At 39.0% G+C, this 20117-nt stretch overlaps 1 protein-coding gene across 1 annotated transcript in view; it reads right to left on the bottom strand.

Moving 5' to 3' along the window:
• Nucleotides 1-20117, bottom strand: part of LOC104470000 (diacylglycerol kinase iota-like) — a gene marked incomplete at its 5' end in the record, with an annotated part of 49368 nt that overhangs the window by 9121 nt on the left and 20130 nt on the right. Inside the window, 3 exon segments of the mRNA XM_010084768.1 lie at nt 871-915; nt 2764-2843; nt 13823-13923. Coding sequence (XP_010083070.1) covers nt 871-915; nt 2764-2843; nt 13823-13923 — 226 coding nt within the window.

Consider the following 20117-nt stretch of genomic DNA (forward strand, 5'->3'; position numbering starts at 1 on the left):
CTGATCCCAACAAGACTTGCATTGTTAAATCTAGGAAAATGCTATCAACACCATGCAAACTTGTTTTGTGATCCTAGGCGCTGTCTCAACTGACCACAATTTGTGTTGAATCTCTGCACTGTCAGATCAGCTCAGGAATCAGAGACAGTCTGAATCAGTTTATTCCCAATTTAAGCACTGTGCAGTGCAATACCTTACAGAGAGAAATATGCATTCTTGAGCAACACTTCCAACTGTAAAGGCAAGTTCTGTATTGTATAAATTGTGGAATAAAGCTGTAAAATGCACAGAGACCAATTTTTAAAACTAGCCACCTAAAACTAGAACCTGTTTGTCACATGCAAGAGACCCATTTGTTCCCAGGATGGATTAAAAAACTGCTCTGACGATTATGGTAAACTAAATGTAGACGACTATGGTGCACCAAATTATTAAGAGGTTAGGCTAGCTAGCATATCTTTTTTCTCTTTTTTAGACATCTCTAAAGTCTCTGTAGAATTTATTACTACAACTATGCAACATAACATGTTATTGTTCAGTTTCTCAGACAGAGAAACAATTTTACTTTTATCATTTGTCCTACAGGACAGGTTCTCTCATTCACTTCACTATGCAAGGCACTGCTATTGCAATAACACTCACATCATCATGCTGTGCTAATTTTAAAGATGATTCCATAAGGTTTGCAAAGAAAAGGACTGTCCAAGGGAAAGCAAAATGAACTTCCAACTTTTGAGGGTAAATGATAAGCAGAAATTCATCTAACAGACAGGTACCTAACAAAAAAATCCCCTGGGTTTGAATGCAAAGAGTGCAGTTCCCATTGTTAAGCCTCTTTTTGTCTGATACTGAAAGCAAAGCTTATCTTACCTGGTAATGAACTCTCTGTGTAGTAGAAGTTACTGACTGTAGGTCCTAGCAAGAGAATGAAAGACACAGCAATGATGAAAAAAATTAAAGCAACAAAAGCTATTTGTAGTTCTACTATCTGAAGTGGTTGGGCAAACAAAAATAATTTAGCAAGCATTTCTCACTGGTTTTAAGCATATGAAACAAATACCACAGAATAATCATGAAAAGCTCACTTAAAGTTTAGATTTATATGCATTTGGTCAAAAAAACTGTTTTAAACACATAGAGATTCTCGTAATGGATTTGTGCTATACCACAGAAATATTTGTTCCATGAAAACTATCTAAATTTAGAATATCAGCAACAAAATTAAAGAAAAGATGCTAAAATCTATAAAAAATTTTTGCAAATATTTCAGAGTAATTAATGTACTAAAGAAAGCCACTGTCAGTTTTCCCTATTTTAAGGCAACTTCATGTCAGGGACCTCATATCAGAATGTCCCTGGTATTTAGCAGGGTTCAGGAGTCTAATAAATTTTAATAGAGATTTTGTAAAATAGTTTTAGCTCATGATATAGCCTACCAAAAAGCCTGGCCTACAGGCCAGAGCTCCCCAGTTGGCATGCAAGTTGGCAGAGTGCAGAAAACCTTGGCACCTCCATTCCCAGCAAATGGGTCTGAGCCAAATCAAGCACACACACACACAAAAAGTAGTACAAAACCTGCAAAAGGTTGGAGAAACACAGCTCCTCCACAACCGCTACGCATAAATTCAGCCAGAACATCTAGCTGTGCTTCCTTCAGGGCTGTACAACTGCTCGCCCCACAATACCGGCCATTAAGTTGCCTGACCTGAGTATGAAACTACATTTGGTATTCTACTGAGAACATCATCACAATTATTTCATTGTAATTTTCCATCACTGGATACTTCAAATATGCATCACCTTACAATATGGTTTTATGTCTGATAATAATAGCCACACCTCAGGTCTGAACGTTCAGAAATGCATTTAATGAAGGGAATCCCGGCTGAAATGCAAAAAAGTTAGTGCCTGTAGTGAGATACTAAGGCTCATATTCAGACTGCAAGTGTAGAGTTTCAAAACCACAGGTAAGCCCATGGCTCCCAAAGAGTTCAATGGGAGGGATGAGTTTCACAGCTCCTACGTAAATTGGACCACCTATTCAGAAAACTACGTAATATCCTGAAACTTGTAAATGCTGTTGTAAGATATCAGTATAAGACTAAAACCATCCAGAGACAGTATATTTATGAAAACCCATTAGTTTTATCACTAAAGGCATACACACTTAAAATTATTCAGGTAATGGGGCATTTGGAGTCTCCACTTCGCAGACTGTATGGCAGAATTAACTCTCATGAGACAAGGTGTTCAAGACAATATGAGCAACATTAATATTAGCTGCATGAGCATCCATTTCTGTGTATTTGGAAATATCTAGTTCACATTTGCAGTGTTTATTGCTGTCTCAGATTATCCCATGTCAGTGTTAGAAAATGACATCTGCATAATTTGACCCACTCAAATACCACTATGTTTATCCTTACATAACACACTTTCTAATCAATAATTTATGTAATTTCCACAATTGAGAGTCCTGGTATTCCGTTCCAATTCAAGGAGAAGTAAACACACCCATCCATGTCAATTCTGTCATTCTTTAAAAGGAGTCAGTATGACTTTTCCTTTCCTGTTGAGAAAATACTTTTTAGTGCTACTCCCACTTTTATTACCATATCATAACTCTAAAGCCTTGTTTTCAGCTGTAGGCAAATTGCAATACTCTTAATATATGGTTTGTGCAACTATTAGACCTCTGCACTCAGAACAGAAAGAAGCATAATATAGATTAATAAATGATACCTTAATTCAAAAAAACCTCACCTCTTGTAGACGGTCAATGTACATACGACAAGTCTCCAAGTCACAATCTCCTCGTACAACTATAATTCCTAGGGGAATGGCTGTAAAACCCAAAACAAAATAAAACATCCTTAACTGGAGTAACTTTAAAGGATTTTCTATATACTTCCTTTTTTTCTAATGTGCTCACAAAAGCTTTCTACTATCTAAAGCTTAACGGTCATTTAAAATCCAGAACATATTATTCATCATAAGTTTTGCCCATTTATAATTATCAAAGATTTCAGTTTTCAACTGTCTTTCACACCGAAGAATCTAAAACAGATTCAGCTAAATGTGTACTTCATTGTCTGATGTCAACATCAATTATTAAGTGCAAAGAAAGGAACAAGAGTTTAGAGGGGTACTCTTATACACTGAAATAAGAGTGATGTTTCATTTTCAGAACTCTAAATATTTTTTCTAGACTTTTAAAAGTAATGAAAGTTACAGCCTGATTTCAGATGAAACTGTCCAGCACCATGTCATTTTGATGAAAGGCTGCTTTCAAATCAAACAGACATTATTGCATTGACACACAAAATTGACACAACATCTCCATATTTTCTCAGAGGAAAAAAGAGAACTTGTAAAAATACAGCAAATAATTCCTCTCAGCTGAGGGCAGCATTTTTAATAACAGGGGATTTAGGTTTCCACAGCCATACCGTTCTTGCAGGCAAAAAAACCCCAAAACAAACTCACAAAAAGAATAAAAGAGAAAAAAAGTATAAGTGGGTCCATAAGGAAGGTACCAAGAGAGCTACCTACCAAGATCTTATTAAATAAAAAGAAAACAAGTGAAAACACTTAGGTACCTGATTTTCTAAAACTGAATCACTGAATAAAGTTCTTTTTTCTCCCTGGCGGGTCTTCAATCAAACCATGTCCCTAAAAAGTAGGGGAGCAGCAGGAAAGAGATTTAAATCCTCATATGAAGTATTCCAGAAGGAGAGCAGTATATCAACTCATAAACAATTTTGGTAACTGGATAACAAGAAGCAACATTAAGTCACTGACAGTTCTGCGACAAATAGAAAAAACAACTGTGCTGCTGCCCCTACTGTCATTCAAAAGAAGTTGATTAAGAAGGAGAGATATTTATCTACCAAGAAACTCTTCATTCTGACACGAGAACAAGACAGCACTAAAAGATAATGGGAAACATGGCTCATATTTTTGTGGCCCACAAAGGCTGGAAGCACAAAGAGAAGCTCAAGTGTTTTCAGGGAGGAGAGTAGGGGAGCACCTAAGGCGGTCAAGGTCATTATGGGACTCAGAGGCCAGTGCAAGGCCCTGGGGACACATCAACAATGCTGCCAGCATCGTACTTGGAAAGCAAGCTGAACAGCAGAACAACGACGAACCTGGGAAATCCAGAAGCAGGGGAAAAAAAAGCCAGAGGGAGAAACAAGAATATAAAGAAGGGATTGTCAGGAAGACTAGGGAAGAAGGGAAAAGCTCACACTTCTCCTGAAGCAATACTGACATCCAATAGTGATGCCAATCCACCTGCACATTTTCAGAAAGGCCAGATGGGAACAGTGCAAACTCTCAGATTTTTCATTACAGAACAGAGAACAAGAGACAAGAGAGTGGAAGGAGGGTCAATTGCGAGGTTTGCTTGATGTACTTGGATGCTCTGGGTTACAGACTTCTTCTCTTTGCTTAGTGTTTATTATTGCTCAACTTGCTCTGACAGGAGACCCTTAAGCTCTTTGTAGAGAGTACTTAATGACTATCTAGTTTCAATTCATCAGATCCCTCTGAAGCCCTTACTAAAAGAAGCATTTGTTACATTCATTTACAGCACTAAGAAGTGAATTGCACCAGACACAACTACACCTCCAATAGCTACAGAGAACTAGGGAGCTACACTACTGGCTCATAAACTGTCACCACAGATTTGTTCTGTTTTCTGTTGAATTCCTTCCTTCATGGAGGAGTATATGCACTTAATGGGGACCAGAACTTTGATCTGCCAAAACAGCACAGCTAACAAAGAACTGAAATCCTTAATCATTACCATTCCTGACAGCTCAAAGGAGAAGGACCTTATGAGCATTTAGAATTCTAAAGAAAACCAACCAAAATGTCTGAAAACACTAGTATGCAATAGATAGCTTAGTGGTGACATTTATGGGCCTTATCTAATGAGTGAAGAAGAAAGTAATGATTCACGGATTTAATCAAACTACATCTCATCTAATCTTGGTGGTCATAGAACAATTCTGGAATTTGGGGCTGGGTGACTTTGCCCTTAAAAAGAAGTGTGTAGCTTTTGCTGCCTGGAAATCCTGAATTAGCATGACCTATGACGTTTTGCATCAATGGCTAGCTAAGGGATAAGGTAAGTGAGGTGGGTCTCAGATGGTTCCATTCCACATGGTTCATGCTCATTTGAAAAAACTTTTACATCATTACTGGATAACACTACAGTATATGCTAAAATGTCGCTTGCCAAAGGTTTTTTTGTTTGTGATTTTCTGTGGGGTTTTGTTTTGTTTTTCGTTGGTTGGTTGTTTTTTTGTGGTGTGTTGTTTTGTTATTTTGTTTGTGGTGTTTTTTTTTTTTTTTTGCAAGACCCATTTGACTTTCAGCAAGGAAAATGTTCCCATGCCTCATTTTTACCACAAACCACAGTAAGTATGCACAACATACTTCTCCCCCTCTACTCTGCTCTTGTGAGACCCCACCTGGAGTACTGTGTTCAGATGTGGGGCAAAAAAGACATGGACATGTTGGAGGGAGTCCAGAGGAGAGCCATGAAATTAATCAGAGGGCTGGAGCACCTCCCCTATGAGGACAGGCTGAGAGAGTTGGGGTTGTTCAGCCTGGAGAAGAGAAGACTCCGATGAGACCTGACAGCAGCCTTCCAGTAGCTGAAGGGGGCCTACAGGAGAGATGGGAAGGCACTCTTTATCAGGGAGTGTAGTGATAGGACAAGGGGTAACGGCTATAAGCTAAAAGAGGGTAAATTTAGACTAGACATGAGGAAGAAATTTTTCACTATGAGGGTGGTGAGGCACTGGAACAGGTTGCCCAGGGAAGCTGTGGATGCCCCATCCCTGGAGGTGTTCAAGACCAGGCTGGATGAGGCTTTGAGCAACCTGGTCTAGTGGAAGGCGTCCCTGCCCATGGCAGGGGGGTTGGAACTTGATGATCTTTAAGGTCCTTTCCAACCCAAACCATTCTATGATTCTATGAACACACCACGCAGCTACGATTTTCAAAGTGCTTCACAATAGCTGCTGTTTGAAAACAAAAGCAAATCCTTAATGATTGATAATGGGATTGAAACTATGGTATTGTTGCTCGTTTTAAATATAGGGCAATTCTGTGCAATAGGGGCAAAATGAGTTAAGTTATGATAAATCAGTTAAAGGCATACAGTCAACATGCATGGCATTCAATATCACTGTGGACAATTTCATCCAGGAATAAAGAAGCTTCTAGCTTTTGAATAACCCCATGAAGATGAAGATGTGGACAGTACAGAACAGTGCTGTGGGACACAGTGATTACTAGATATGCCAGGTGATAGATGGGAGGGCAAAGTCTTACATTAAGAGCACAGGCACTGCAGAGCAACTTTCCCATACACCCAGACAATGTCTGTTCCTGTGAATATACAGATATATCCACACATGGGAATATGCTAAAAATAAGGGATCAGCTCAGATCATGAGCCAAGCCACAACATTCAAGTGTCAGACATTTTTCTCCCAAGGTGCCTGCTCTTCTGGCCACTTGCATTCTTTATGCTCCCTGAATGATGAAAAGGACTTTGTCCAGTGAACTGTGGATACAGACTCTAACACTGCAGTGATGAGCAGCAGCGCAAGAACCTCAGGAGAAGAGACAGGCAGACAGTTGCTTCATATTCTGAACCAGTACTGCAGCAAGCTTTTTGTTCCTAGGCACACTAACCAAAATCAAGTATCATCAGGGGGAGGGTTGAGTAGATGCAGCAGTACGGCTAGCATGATGCTCCAATTAAGTGCAAGATTAGTAGTGATTTCCTAAGTCCTCATGAAATTAACTACGTAATTTATAAACAAAGAATAAATCTTCCACCTATTAACTGCCCATTATGCTGAATACCTAAAGCTAGTGAACTCTTCAGTAGTACTGAGGACACAAATGGAAGAAACCTGAATATACTGCATATGGCACCGTGAAGAAAAAAATAAAATTCAATTAACTTCCCCACTTATTGGTATGAAAGGATTCAATTTGTGATCCAAACACCATGATTAACCCACTCAAATCCCAATCAAAACAGCCCCAAGACAGATCATTACGGTAGATGTGAATGCCAGGAAAACTGATTTTCAGTCTGACACACCTTAGGGGACTGGGGAGATTAGACATTGGGCTGTAAATGTTTAATGTAGCAAATAAAGGATCTTCACTACTGAAGATGTTTTAAGAATGTAATTTTCCTGAGGGGCTTCCACTGATATTAGAAACATGAAGGACCAAGTAGATTCTTTGGAGAGAATTCTAAAATATTCAAACATTTATATTAAGAGGTTTGGCTTTCCCACTACAGTTTTAATACAACTGAGTTTGTACAAAAGGATTTTCTTATCACACAAATCTAAGCCATGTGTCTCTTCAGATCCCTTTTGTTTATTACACTGACAAAACCTAAGCCTCCTGAGGTTCGTTGGTTGCTAGTTTTCTTAGCACTGGTGGTCCTTTTAAAATCCCCACATCAGGAGGTAAAACACAGTGGAGGTTATCAACTAAACCAGACCACGTTTGAGAAGCCGGTCATGCCCTCTAGGCTCTCAGTGACTTCTCCAATACCCTGCCACAAAAAGGAGGAAGCTGTCCAAGTCAAATGAAGAGAGAACTTGTCCCAAGCACCACACAAAAGGGAAGAGGTTATAGAAATAAAACTATGAAGAGCTGGGAATTGAAACTGGCGGGGAATGGATATTGAGACTAAGAGCTGAAAGAAGAGGTCTGGCTGAACAATGAATAAGGATTTAGGATTAAGGAAAAGAGCAGGAACCTGAGCTGTGAGATCTGCAGAAACAGACTAAGACATGCAGGAAGGATATGTGTGGGATGAGATAGCCATAGGGGACTACCAGGACTGAAAATGCAAGAGGAAATCAAATCAGAAAAGTGGTAAGAAAAGGAAATGGGAGAAGTGGAGTATGCACAGAAAAATCTCACAGAAAAATCTATACCAGAAAGAGAAACTATTGCATGATTTCCTGGAAAGTCTGAAATGGAATTTAATACTCTTGTGTCTCCCTACTCCTCAAGGGTAAATATATTTTCATATCTATTTGGAATACTGTCCATCTCTTCTAGTTTAAAGGAGATGGCAAACTTATAGGTGACAGTTTCCCCACTAGCACAAAAGGCAGAGGATTGTATCGAATGTAGATATGCCCCACATGGTGTCACAAGAGAATAGATTTAGATTAGATATAAGGAAATTCTTTACAATGAGAGGGGTGAGACACTGGAACAGGATACCCAAAGAAGTTGTGGATGCTCCACCCCTGGAATTGTTCAAGGTCAGGGGCTTTAGACAACCTAATCTAGTGGAAGATGTCCCTGCCCATAGCAAGGTAGTTGGAACTAAATGATCCTTAAAGGTCCCGTCTCACCCAAACCATCCTATGATTCTGTAACTCCATGACATGAGTTTTCAATGGTTTGTATATACTCCTTCCCTCAAACTCAGGTAATGACATACCCTGTTAAATAAATGTTACTGTGACTACAAAATCAAGAGCTCAAAATTAGAAAAAGGCAAGATTAAAGTTGCTTATTTCAGCACCTGTGTGTATATACATTGTGCTACTGCCTTTAATTATCCAACCCCATCCTATTTTTAATTCTGTTGGACTCCTGTGTCCTTCTTATCTTTGACTGTGGCCATTGGTGCTTCCTTTACAGGATAGAAGAGAAGATTTGTAGCTACACAACCCATCTCACCTAAATCCTTCCAGATCAAAGTTGCTTCCCAACATGAGCACATTTCCTTGAGTGGCTAAACTCTCCTGTCCTGACTCCATCTGTTAATTCAGGTTTTCCTCATCATACCACTTAGCAGGAGGCCCTCTGCTTCCCTCTGCCCTTTATATTATGGATATTCAGGATGTAAATACCAAGTCCTCAGTGTTGACCTTTTCTTATTTAGCTAGTTGCTGAAAATCAAATTGAATAGTCTCCAAATTAACTTCCCCTGCCATATCCCTGAGCTTTAGAGTCAGAATACATTTCATAGATCAAGGATTCTCAAACTGTGGTAAGTGCATCACTGGTATGAGGAAGCTGCAATATCTCTGTACATGTACACATTCCAAGTGACTCACGAGCTTGTCACTTTATGTACCCCCATATACCTGATAAGAACTCCTAGGATGACCCCAAAACCCTTAGATAACCCGCAGAAATTAAAGGCAGGGGGACATGAATTATAGACATACAGCTAGATATAATCAGAGAGAGACAAGAATTCGAGGTTTACATCACATCAGTTCACACCACTACCCACTCCGCCCCCACACACACAAAGCAAGGAGGCTGCAAAGAAAAGGATTGTTAAACTACAGGTAGTTCAATTGTTACATATATGGAACTAAATTTTCTTCAAAAATTGTTTTTTAATCTAGTGTGCCATTTTATTCAAGAGGAGATAAGGAACAGCTGCCTCTGTGTAAAAGACAGCGTGGGAGACCCTGAGCTGTTACAGAGCTGAGAGTTATTTCTGATACTGCCACCACTGCAGTCGGGTATGATCCTTCCTTAATCGTACTGGCAGTGAGCAAACTAAGATTGTTCTTCATGGCTAGGGCATACAAAACAACACATTAAGGGCAGTAAGAACCGACAAAGTCTATTAAAAAAAAAAAAAAAAACAACCTGTGCAGTTACTGCTGACGATGAGCTATTTTGCCACTCCATCTTCATGGTGCAAATCTACAATAGTGTTGGCAGGAAGGACTAAGAATGGTCGAAGACCACTTGGTCACTAACTAGTTTATGGTTGTTTTGGTTGCTGTTGACTTTTGTTTTTTTTAAATATAATTAGTTTCTGCATATACCCCCATTGTCGGGAATTCCTTAGTAACATTGGAAAGGGGAAAATAGGGTGTTATAAGCAGAAAGATTTTGCTATTTTAAAAATAATTCAGTTGCTCCCCAACAATGCTGCTTTGCATCACACTTTCCTGAAATAACAGGAAATCAGAGAGAAGGCCCAGAAGATATGCAGGCAAGAGAGACACTTAAGTTCTGTCCATCTAGAAACATCAATCCACTCACTTTTCGAATATGATAGTCTTGGTTATGGTCATGTAATCTACAATTATCATATTGGGCAGAAGGTGGTGAAGCTGGTAACTAGGACGACAAGTGCTTGGGGCACATATAGGCAGGTGTTAGAGAAGACAACTACATTTGCAGTGGAGAACACTACAACATAACTAAAATGCCAACATGTATCTCTTTCTTAAAAGGGTACGTGGAAGCATTCACCCCTCCTCACTAAAGGATCAATAAGCAGCCTCTGTACCATCATCAATCATCCCAGACAATACTGAGATTTTGACAGAAGAAAGAATGAAGGAGAAAAGAATTAGCACAGGGAGGGAAGAAAGGGACAATTCAGAAACAGCATCTTGGTTAAATGCCAGCTGCAGTGACAAGAAAAGTAGAGAGCAACAGAAGGAGAATGGGCTACGAACAGTTACGCCCTTCAGAGGACAAAATGACATTCTTTAATTGCTCAGGAGGTTTTCAAAATGAGATGTCTACCTCCAGCAGAGCGAAGATTAATCTTCACAGAAAAGTTTGTATGACGGGTTGTTATATGTCGGGAAGTGCAATTTTAGGTGAAGTAGTTGATAGAATCAAATCAGTATTTCAAGTAAACAAGGGGAGTGAAATGTATTTACTGTGAGTTAAAATGATCCAGATTATCACACGGATGTCAGAGCTTTCAGAACTCTATTATGGAGACATGTAACAGGCAAAAACCAAAATAGCTTCTCTACTATTTTTCCTTCAGGGATAACAGCATGACTTGTTATTAACTGGCTTCCTCTTCCTGTTCAGATTGCTGTAAGATTCTGGTTTGGTTTACAAATGATTTAGGGAGGTAAAAGTGCTTTTAATCCCTGTGGGCAGGGAAGGGATAACAAGCATACTATTCTGGAATTAAGTTGTAGGTATTCTGTCAAAGCCTGGACAGAAATCTAAATTGAGTGTCTCGCAAGACATACGTGTGCCTGAGAGCTACAGTTGCACTGAAGGAAGTTAACCCCACTGACAACTGGGTTGACAAATTGTCAAAAAGGCCTTGTAGAAACACTATTGTGGAAACAAGGCCCAGTACAAGTGCTCTTGTATTTTTCCAGTGTACAAGTATTATCTGCATTTAAATTTTTAAGTCAAACTGACAGAATTTCAGTTATTCACTTGCCATGGAAATTTATTTATTTCCACTCCCCCCACACCCAATCACTTTCTTTGGTAATGAAAGGAGAGTCCCTTCTCCTCCCTCAGCACTTCCCTCCTCCCCCTTAGCCAAGTAATTTTCAGTGGCAATGCTCCACGAAACGATTTGCTGGTGAGGACGTAGTCAGCGTGCCTATTTCATATAAGTATTTAGCATATGAAAGAGCCAGGCAGGCAGCAATCCATAGACCTGGCACCAGAAAACCATTCAAAATGCATCCAATTAGCTATGTTAGAAATGCAATTAAAATGGCTATCTGCTCTTCTTAAAAGCAAGATTTATGTGATTTTCCAGCTTCCTTCATCACAAAAAGTTAATTTATGTAGTCCTCTAGTGTAAGCATGCAGTTTGATGACTGGCTATGCCTGAGTTTCTAGAAGAGACGCAAAGATCTTGCAGTAAGTCTCAGGAAAACTGAGACATTAGGTCTGTGCTCAGTGAACCACACGGACTTTCCATTTTTTACTTCATGGAATTTAAGGAACTGGCTAGAATATTTAAAACTGTTTGGTTTCTGACTGTTTAGAGAGCACTTCTCTTCCCATACATCACTTCTTTCAGTTGTAATTAGCATCACCCAGAAGACCTCAAATCAAGATCAGCCTCCTGAAAACTAAAGGTTGGACAATTCTGATAAGAGAGAAGCTGTATGTCCAGAGAAGTAGGCTGATGGCCAGCGTGTGCTCTAAGTTATACATTCTTACACAGGAAGTTCCTAAAAACTGCAAAGGGTAAGGTGAGGTATCTTTTCTGATGTATTTTAGGTTGATGTGGATGTTATTTGCTTTCTCATATTTTAATGTAAAAACACAAATGCAGAAACATTACTGAGACAGCTAAAGGAGGGCAGATAGGGAAAACAACTTCATGAAAAACATCGGGGGAGAATACTACAGTCCAGCTATTATTAAGCTGGCCACGAAGTAACTTAAAAGAGAGACAAAAGGGTCTTACTGCAAGTGGCCTGCCAATGCCTGAAAGCAATCATCTTAACCCTTGATGGACAAGCATCTACTTTTTGAACTAAAACCTGTTAAGCACACCTCCAGCAAGTGATCAAATGCATGTGTAATCTAAACCAAGTCTCAGAGGTTCTAGATCATTCTCTGGTATTTTTTATAATGGTTATCATTATGGTTTTTTGCAAGTGACAAACAACATAAACACTCATTTACAACTGCAGTGGCAACAGTGTACAAAGTTGCATATTTTCTGTCAGAACATGTAAATGGCTAAGGACTACATTGTATATAGTAAATACACACACACAAAATTTATGTCCATAGGATGGAGGATGGACGAGGATAGTTGTCCTGAAATGGGAAACCATAGGATGAGCCCATAAATGAACCAGACTGTTTCTGACAGTGTTTGACAGCTGTGGATTCAATATGGCCTGAAGTCTACTCAAGGTCAAACTCTCAATTTAAACTTGAAGCAAATTCCTCTCCAGTGAGCCATAATCCTCATCTTGTTAAAATTCTTCTCAGTTCAGCGATAAAGGCTTTGACTGTTTTAATTATGATGAAAATCCACTAACAGAAACTTCAGAAAAGTCTGTCAGGACCTATAGTAAAATTTCAGTTATTTTTTTGGTGAACTGGGAGAATAAGGTGGGGTGGGACCAGAGGAATGAAAGGGAAACAGTTTAACTATCTTCCAACAGTAAGATAAGCAAACCAATTAAAAGGATTGTCATCCTGTAATTACCACAGAGCTCTGTATTACAGAGGGAGCTGAAGCTTTGTTGCACAACAAACAGTCATGCCTGTAATTTAATATGAATAATGAGCCAGATGCATGAACAAGACTATTAAATTGTTATCACAAGCAGCCATGTCCCTCATTGATTAATGACTCTGTGTGTCACCAAGGAAAGAAACTCCATTTTTAAGTATGAATTGTCATCATCAGTGTTGCCAAAGCAATAGCTGTCTGCTTTTGACTTACTCCTGAATGTGGCAATTAAACCATTATACAAGAAGACAAAACTGATTATTCTCTTATGTGGAAAACTGAAGGCTGTTAAAGAATAAGGGACTGAGGAAGCCAGATTTGTTTCCAAAGATAAATGCACCTGTGCAAGAACCACATTCAAGGTCAGAGCACATTCTCAATATGAAATTAATCATGGTTCCCCCACTCACTTTCAAATTGGATGCTAATCATAAAATCTTGAATAGTTTCATACACTAGTACAAACACAGCAGAACTAATAGAAAGACATGAATAAAAAAACCACAGGTGTGAAAAACACTTATTTTACGGTAAATAAAATCAACTTGCAGAAGGCATAGTTAAGTAAAAAAAAAAAAAAAAGGTGAATTCTTTATATTTGCTTTTTATAGAGGGAGTATTTATATAGAGGGAATATATATGTCCATATACACAGACAGATAAATACACTTCACATGACTCACCCAAAAATGTATGCTTGAACCTTTGTTTGGGGTTTTGCTGTTGTTGTTGGGGGGGGGGGGGTTTGTTAATGTAAGACTTAGACAGAATGTTCTACCAAAAGCAGCTACAACCTGGCTTCTTCCAACTTACAAGCTTCCCGGAGTTTTTCCTTGTCGTAATGTAGCCCCTCATATTCTTGTAAATTAATCCTGTTCACTCTGATCCGCAGGCGATCTGGGATGGAATGAGGACTGCAAGAAAAGAAGAAAGCTTCTTAGACACAGTGTTCCAAGGAAGAGCAATATGAAAACAGGTTATGATGTGTTTTTAATTTTCTCTGAAAAAAGAAAAAGAACAAGCCTCTGCAAAACTGGCCGACTCCTCACAGGACCATTGCTGCATTTAAAATTATGACTACCCACCGTACAACAACATAGACATTACACCGTGAATGACAACCAAGATCAAGAAGCCCTTTTGCTGGCTGTGTGGTCTGGAATTACAGAGGTTTCTCCCGAGTTCTCTAATCTCTATATAGCTACCCCTACCCTCTTCATTTTGCCTTTCTGTACATCCCTAGGGCCCTGCCACAGCCAGTAGCTCTGCCAAGCTCTGTTTCAGGACACAGATGCTTTCTTGGGAAGTCTCTCAGGACAACCATTCCTCTGACTCTGAGAACATCAACCCTCGTATTCCTGGAGGATCCTCATTCAACATCTCTGTTCTGGGAAACAGACAACAGAAATGTGGCTAAGAAATGGATTTCCACAGTAATGAGTCTGAATCCAGGAGGACTTTCAAAAGCAAGCAGCAGCCCAAGAACCTCATTTCTACAGATTTCAGCCAGACTTAGAGGCCTCAACTGTATATATAATTTTGAAACACTCAGTGGATCCCTACCTATTATTTTAAGTGTCATATATTGATAAAAAGTTGTCCTGAAAAGCATTGTTGTGACTTCATGCTGACTTCCACCTTACTGTAACCTATTATTTTGTAAGTTTAGCTGAAAGCTATGCAAATTAACTTGGCCACATTTGCATTTTCCACTTTTAAAGAAAGATAGATAACCCGTGTATTGTAATGCACATATCAAATGTTTGTCCTGTAAGAACTGTCCCCTCTCTATTGTAAGATATTTGATCCACAGCATTTGCACTGCTACTTTAAATGCCAATCAGGACAAGCCACATCTCAAAAATGTAAAGTTTTTTTTTCTTTTCAAACAAGCAAATAATTTTCTTTTTGCCCTGAAAATACTGCAGACCTGACAAAACACATAGTTTGCAGCCATCTCTTGACAGAGCCATTGGCAATTAGCAATTATTTCAGCATTAGGTTATTGCATGCTTTCTCTCTGTTGTTATAAACAGCTCTGTCACTTCTGGGCAGATGAAAATAAAGATTGAAAATCAAATTCCAGTTAAAAAAAGCTCTGTTGGCACAAGCACTCTTTGCCTAAAAAGTGATAAAGGACAATGAATTGAGGGCACCTCCAAAACTGGAGTTTAAGACAACACACTAGAAGAAGCTGTATTGAAAAAAAATCATGTTCTGAACAGGAGTTTTGATACTAATGATGAAAATAAACCTAAGATACATGAAGAATAGCTTAGAAGAAATCTTAAAAAGTGATGGACACACTCAGAAACACATAGGCTGCCCAATGTTTTTCCTGTGCTGATTGACAGTGACTACTGCATCAAAGTGCCCCAAGATATTAGTAAACTGCCTATATTTAAGATGAGCTTTTGCAGTTTAATAACAGACACTTGGGATGGTAACTTCCAGCACGGCTTCAGGGGGCAACTTTCTAACTCAGGTGCCCTTATGTCATCCTCCAGAACAGCACCCTCCACCTGCAGGCTCTACAGTTGGCTCACCAACCCAAAGAGTACTGGAGGCAAATGGAGGGGAAAGGTGCACAGAAGGATTGTGCTATCTGACACTTTAATCTTTCTTTTCTTTTTAAGACAAGTTTAAATATCACCTCACTGTCTGAGAAATGGACATAGTCTGAGAAAATATGTTCCCTTCCAAATTCTATCAATTGTAAATTCAAAACTGAAAATCATAGGAGATTTTAATCTTAGCCAAGAAAAGATAAGAAAATGTTTAAGTCAGAAAACATGGGAATTTAACTGTGTAGTCTTTGAGCGGACAAAAGAAATAATTCACTGCATGTAGTAGGGTTCATGAAAATGACAGACTGACAGCTGTGAAAAGTGAAGTCTTTCATGCACTGGTACAATGCACGAAGAAGCAACGTTGCTTTTCCCATAACGTTCTGCTACTGCACATTATGATGAAGTTAGCTCAGTCTTACAGTTTACAACCTGGGGGTTGCTGGTAGGTGTGGGGAAGGGACTGCTCGTGAATTACCTTTTCTTCTTTGAACTCATCTGGGAGGAAATGTGGTGGAGAGACAGGAGAATTCAGCAACTTATTTCTGTTGTAACACTCAACCATGCCACAAAGGCGACCATCCTTGCTACTTGCTGAGTTCAGCCAAGTGTACACCCAACCCAAAAAACTGTCTCAAACTGTTGTTTCTCCTGAAACCGGAACCAAATCATAGAATCATGGAATAGTTTAGTTGGAAGGGACCATGGAGGTCATCTAGTCCAAACCCTCTGCAGTATGCAGGGCAATCAAATCTGTACTGTTCTGTCGAAATCTTCGAGCAACTCAAGCTGGAGCTCCATAAAAAATATGCTTTCCAATCCCCAGTTCAAAATAACCACTTGACCAAAAGCTGCGTGGCACTTGGTCTTCCTGGTCAGGTGGCCTGTAGCAGACCCCCACTATAATGTCACCTGTCCCTGCCCTCCCTTTAATCCTGACTCATAAGCTCTAGGTCAGGTCCTCATCCATCCCCGGGTGGAGCTCCATGCACTCCAGCCAGTCACTGACATAGAGGGCAACCCCCCCTCCTGGTCTCCCCTGCCTGTCCTTCCTAAAGAGCCTGTATCCTTCCATTCCAACACTCCAGTCATAGAAGCTATTAGTGTCTCACTAAATTTTATTACCTATTCAACACAGCTTTGGCTCCAGAATTCCCTGTGTATTCATTCTTTGTGCTATCACACTGGCAATTGACATTAGGGAATATTGTCCTCATCATTCAACTAATTAACTAGATCACTGCCAGAACACATGAGCTCCACAGAGTGATGTTTAATGCAGCTGAGGAAAACACTTCCATCATCAATACTTCTGTAGTCTTCACAGATACTGATAATAATCCATATTATTAAACAAATTTATCTTGGTCAGACAAACTCAGCGTAATCAGAAACCACAAAGCTTGAGTACATAAGCATGTCCGTGTAAAAGCTAATAATAGGATGATGAATGTCACCAAAAGCAAACATTAGTACAGTATTATATAGAAATGGATGTTTCTAAACACTGTATAAAACAACTTGCTCAACTGTAAAGAGAGGTAGAAAAGCTTTCCAGATACAGAGGTAGACAATTTATAAATAAATTTGGGAGGATTGCTGCACTGCAATTCAACCTCAAATATTTCCATTTCTTACACCTATTATCTTCAAAATGGTGTATGATGTAGTCAATGAAAAGTAATTTAAAGTACAGATGAAGGAATTCCATTACCTCCTAAAGAATCTAATTAAGAACCTCATTCCACAAATACCCCAATCCACAGAATTACATCCTAAAGGTCATATGCCCCCTGGGACGATAAATACAGATTCAGGTCAACTGAAACATTCTGTTCATTCATGTTGATTAGCTATAACGGTTTAATTTAAACACAAACCTAAATATCAATCTTTTCAAATCAGGAGCATAGATAAGTTAGTTTACCACATTGAATTTTATCTGATGGACTTCTGATTAGCATGGATCAGCAATGCACATTTGGGGCACTATTAAATAACAATCCAAATGAGCCTTGTAGAAAAGCTATGCACATTATTTAATTGGAACAAACTATGAAAGATTCCTCAGAGATGTTATGAGGTACTCTCAAAATTATTCAACTCGTATCAAAAAAATATGTAATTTCAGTAATAGAGAATTATTTTCTTTCCTTTTTTTAGCTGCAAAATGGCCGAAGAGTACAAGGAAATACTTTCTATCAAACAGCATTTGACTCTTCCACAAGAATACAGAAGAACATCTAGATACTTAATAACTCTTATTATAAGGAAAAGGGCATGCTTTCTGAAAAATCTTAAAACTTCTAGACATTCATTAACATAAATAGTTAACTTAATTTTCTGGTTTTTAAGTTTACTTTTAGGTGAGAAGACATCCATCCCATGGTACACCGGGTTACACATCAGAATCAGAACCACTCTTTGCACGGGGATAGGTCTTAAAGTCAACATCATGCTAGATAAACTGTTTATAAGATGAAGTAATTTTTAACACCAACCACCCCCCCACTGGTAATTGCTTACCAAAGGAAAGGTATGCATTTGTTTCCCTCCTAAGCCTGAACTACAGCATTTTTGGGATTCTAGGAATGTTATCATTACCACCACCTCCCTCCCCACCAAAATCAAACCAACCCCTAACACAAAAACACAGAGCTTTGACAGGAAAAAATGAGAAGGGCTTATTTTTTTGAAAAATCCCTTTCATTCCACCACTTGTTCAAACCCACAGAAGCAAAGCCACACATACCTATTCTGAGACTACCAGCAGAACCTGATCTACTTCCATTCACTTAGGTTTTGATGATTTTGATGAAGCTGTGACTTTCTCCTCTCACCCTTATTAATCATCCAGCAACAGGCAAGAGTTTGCCAGTGAACTCACTTGGAGCACAGCTGGTTTTTCTAAGAAATGTGCTCCTGCCTCCAGTCACCCAGGAAAGAAAACAGGCTGAGCGAGCTTGGCCCTGCCCTTGGTGCTCCTGCACAGCAACCTGATAACACTTCTGACATGCCACCAGGTTGATTCAACTGGGAAGACAGACTTTTAAATTATATATGCCCTAATCTCTATATCAATTATTTATGAACCCTGTGAACCATTTCTTATGCTTTGTGTCTGCATAGAGAAAGGAAATAATAAACAGTCCAACTCTACAGAACGCAGCAACAAATTTCTGATAGATCTTACAGAATACAGCCCACACCAGCCTACATATACATACAGATTTTAATATGATTCAGTAAACAGAAAAGAAAAAGAAAATATTCTATATGATCCTCCTTTGCAAAAAATAAACTTTAGGGAAAAAAAAAAAATCGCACTCCTCTGGGGCATGTTTGCAGTGACAGATTAATGAATTACCTACCTCCTAGAGAAGAAATAAACGTGAAAAATTAATTAAACATTCTAGTGTTTAGAACAATTGGAAAGAGAAAAGCAGCAACCAGAGGGGAAAAAGAAATTAACCTTACTTTTGAGATCAAATTGGCAGAGCTTGGAAATGATACATTAAAAATAAGTGTTTTTCACAGCATTTATCTACTTGAAACATAAGAACTGCCACAACAGAGCAGAATCATCCAGCCTCTTCTGACGGACAAATTTCAGTGCTTCACAAAAGTCCACTGCTATTTTAAGGCAAAGCTCTATTAACTAAAAAAAAAAAAAAACCACCTAAAAACATGAGCTCCACCACACATTTTTTTTCTTATATTTGATGAGTGTTATGCCAGATAAACCAGGTCAACCCGACTGTACTAAACCCTTTTGCACTTTCTTACCTCACACTTGCTTCAGCAAGTTCTTGAGTGTTTTGCTGTATAAAGGCTAGACCCACACATACACTTAAATACATGCAGTATACGTACAGTTCTACTGTCTCCGCAACAAAGACCATATGTGGCTAACAATTTTGGCTGCCCCAAGTTCCCATGTATATCCTGCTGCAGAAAACCTGACATTTATCTGAGACAGGCTGTATCCGTCACTAGATCTCAGCAGAACCCTCCCTGCTGTTCAGTACTAACTGGAAGTCAGGCTCTTTCTGTGTTGTTCAACAAAAAGAGGAACATTTGAAACTCAAAAGCCATCACAATCCAAATCAAATTTCTCTAATACCTTATGGGTTCTTCTTTTAATTTGCCAGACACACTAATTGGCAGACACATTGCAGCAGCATGTTTAATCTATTTTTACAGATTTTAAGATACAAAACATCTTTGACTTACAAATTACTTTGGGGCTCACAAGTCTCTCTCTCCCTGCCTTGTCCTGACAGCTGATATCAAATAAGACATTTAAATGAACTGTATCAAAACTGAGGTCATTTTCCAAGGGATATCCCTCAACTTGGTAACAATACCCCTTCTCCTGGACCCACAGGTTACTTAATGTTCTGTGTAAGCAGTAAGGCTTATCTCAACTTTTTTCTAGAGGCTTGCTTAGATACTGAGTCAGTGAGACAAGTTATTTGTATTGCTTCCTGTTCCTCAGCAAAGTACAGCAAACGTGATCCAGGGATAAGGCACACTGAATC

The sequence above is a fragment of the Pterocles gutturalis genome, unplaced genomic scaffold (assembly GCF_000699245.1).
Source record: "Pterocles gutturalis isolate BGI_N339 unplaced genomic scaffold, ASM69924v1 scaffold11310, whole genome shotgun sequence".
In the NCBI taxonomy this organism is placed as follows: domain Eukaryota; kingdom Metazoa; phylum Chordata; class Aves; order Pterocliformes; family Pteroclidae; genus Pterocles; species Pterocles gutturalis.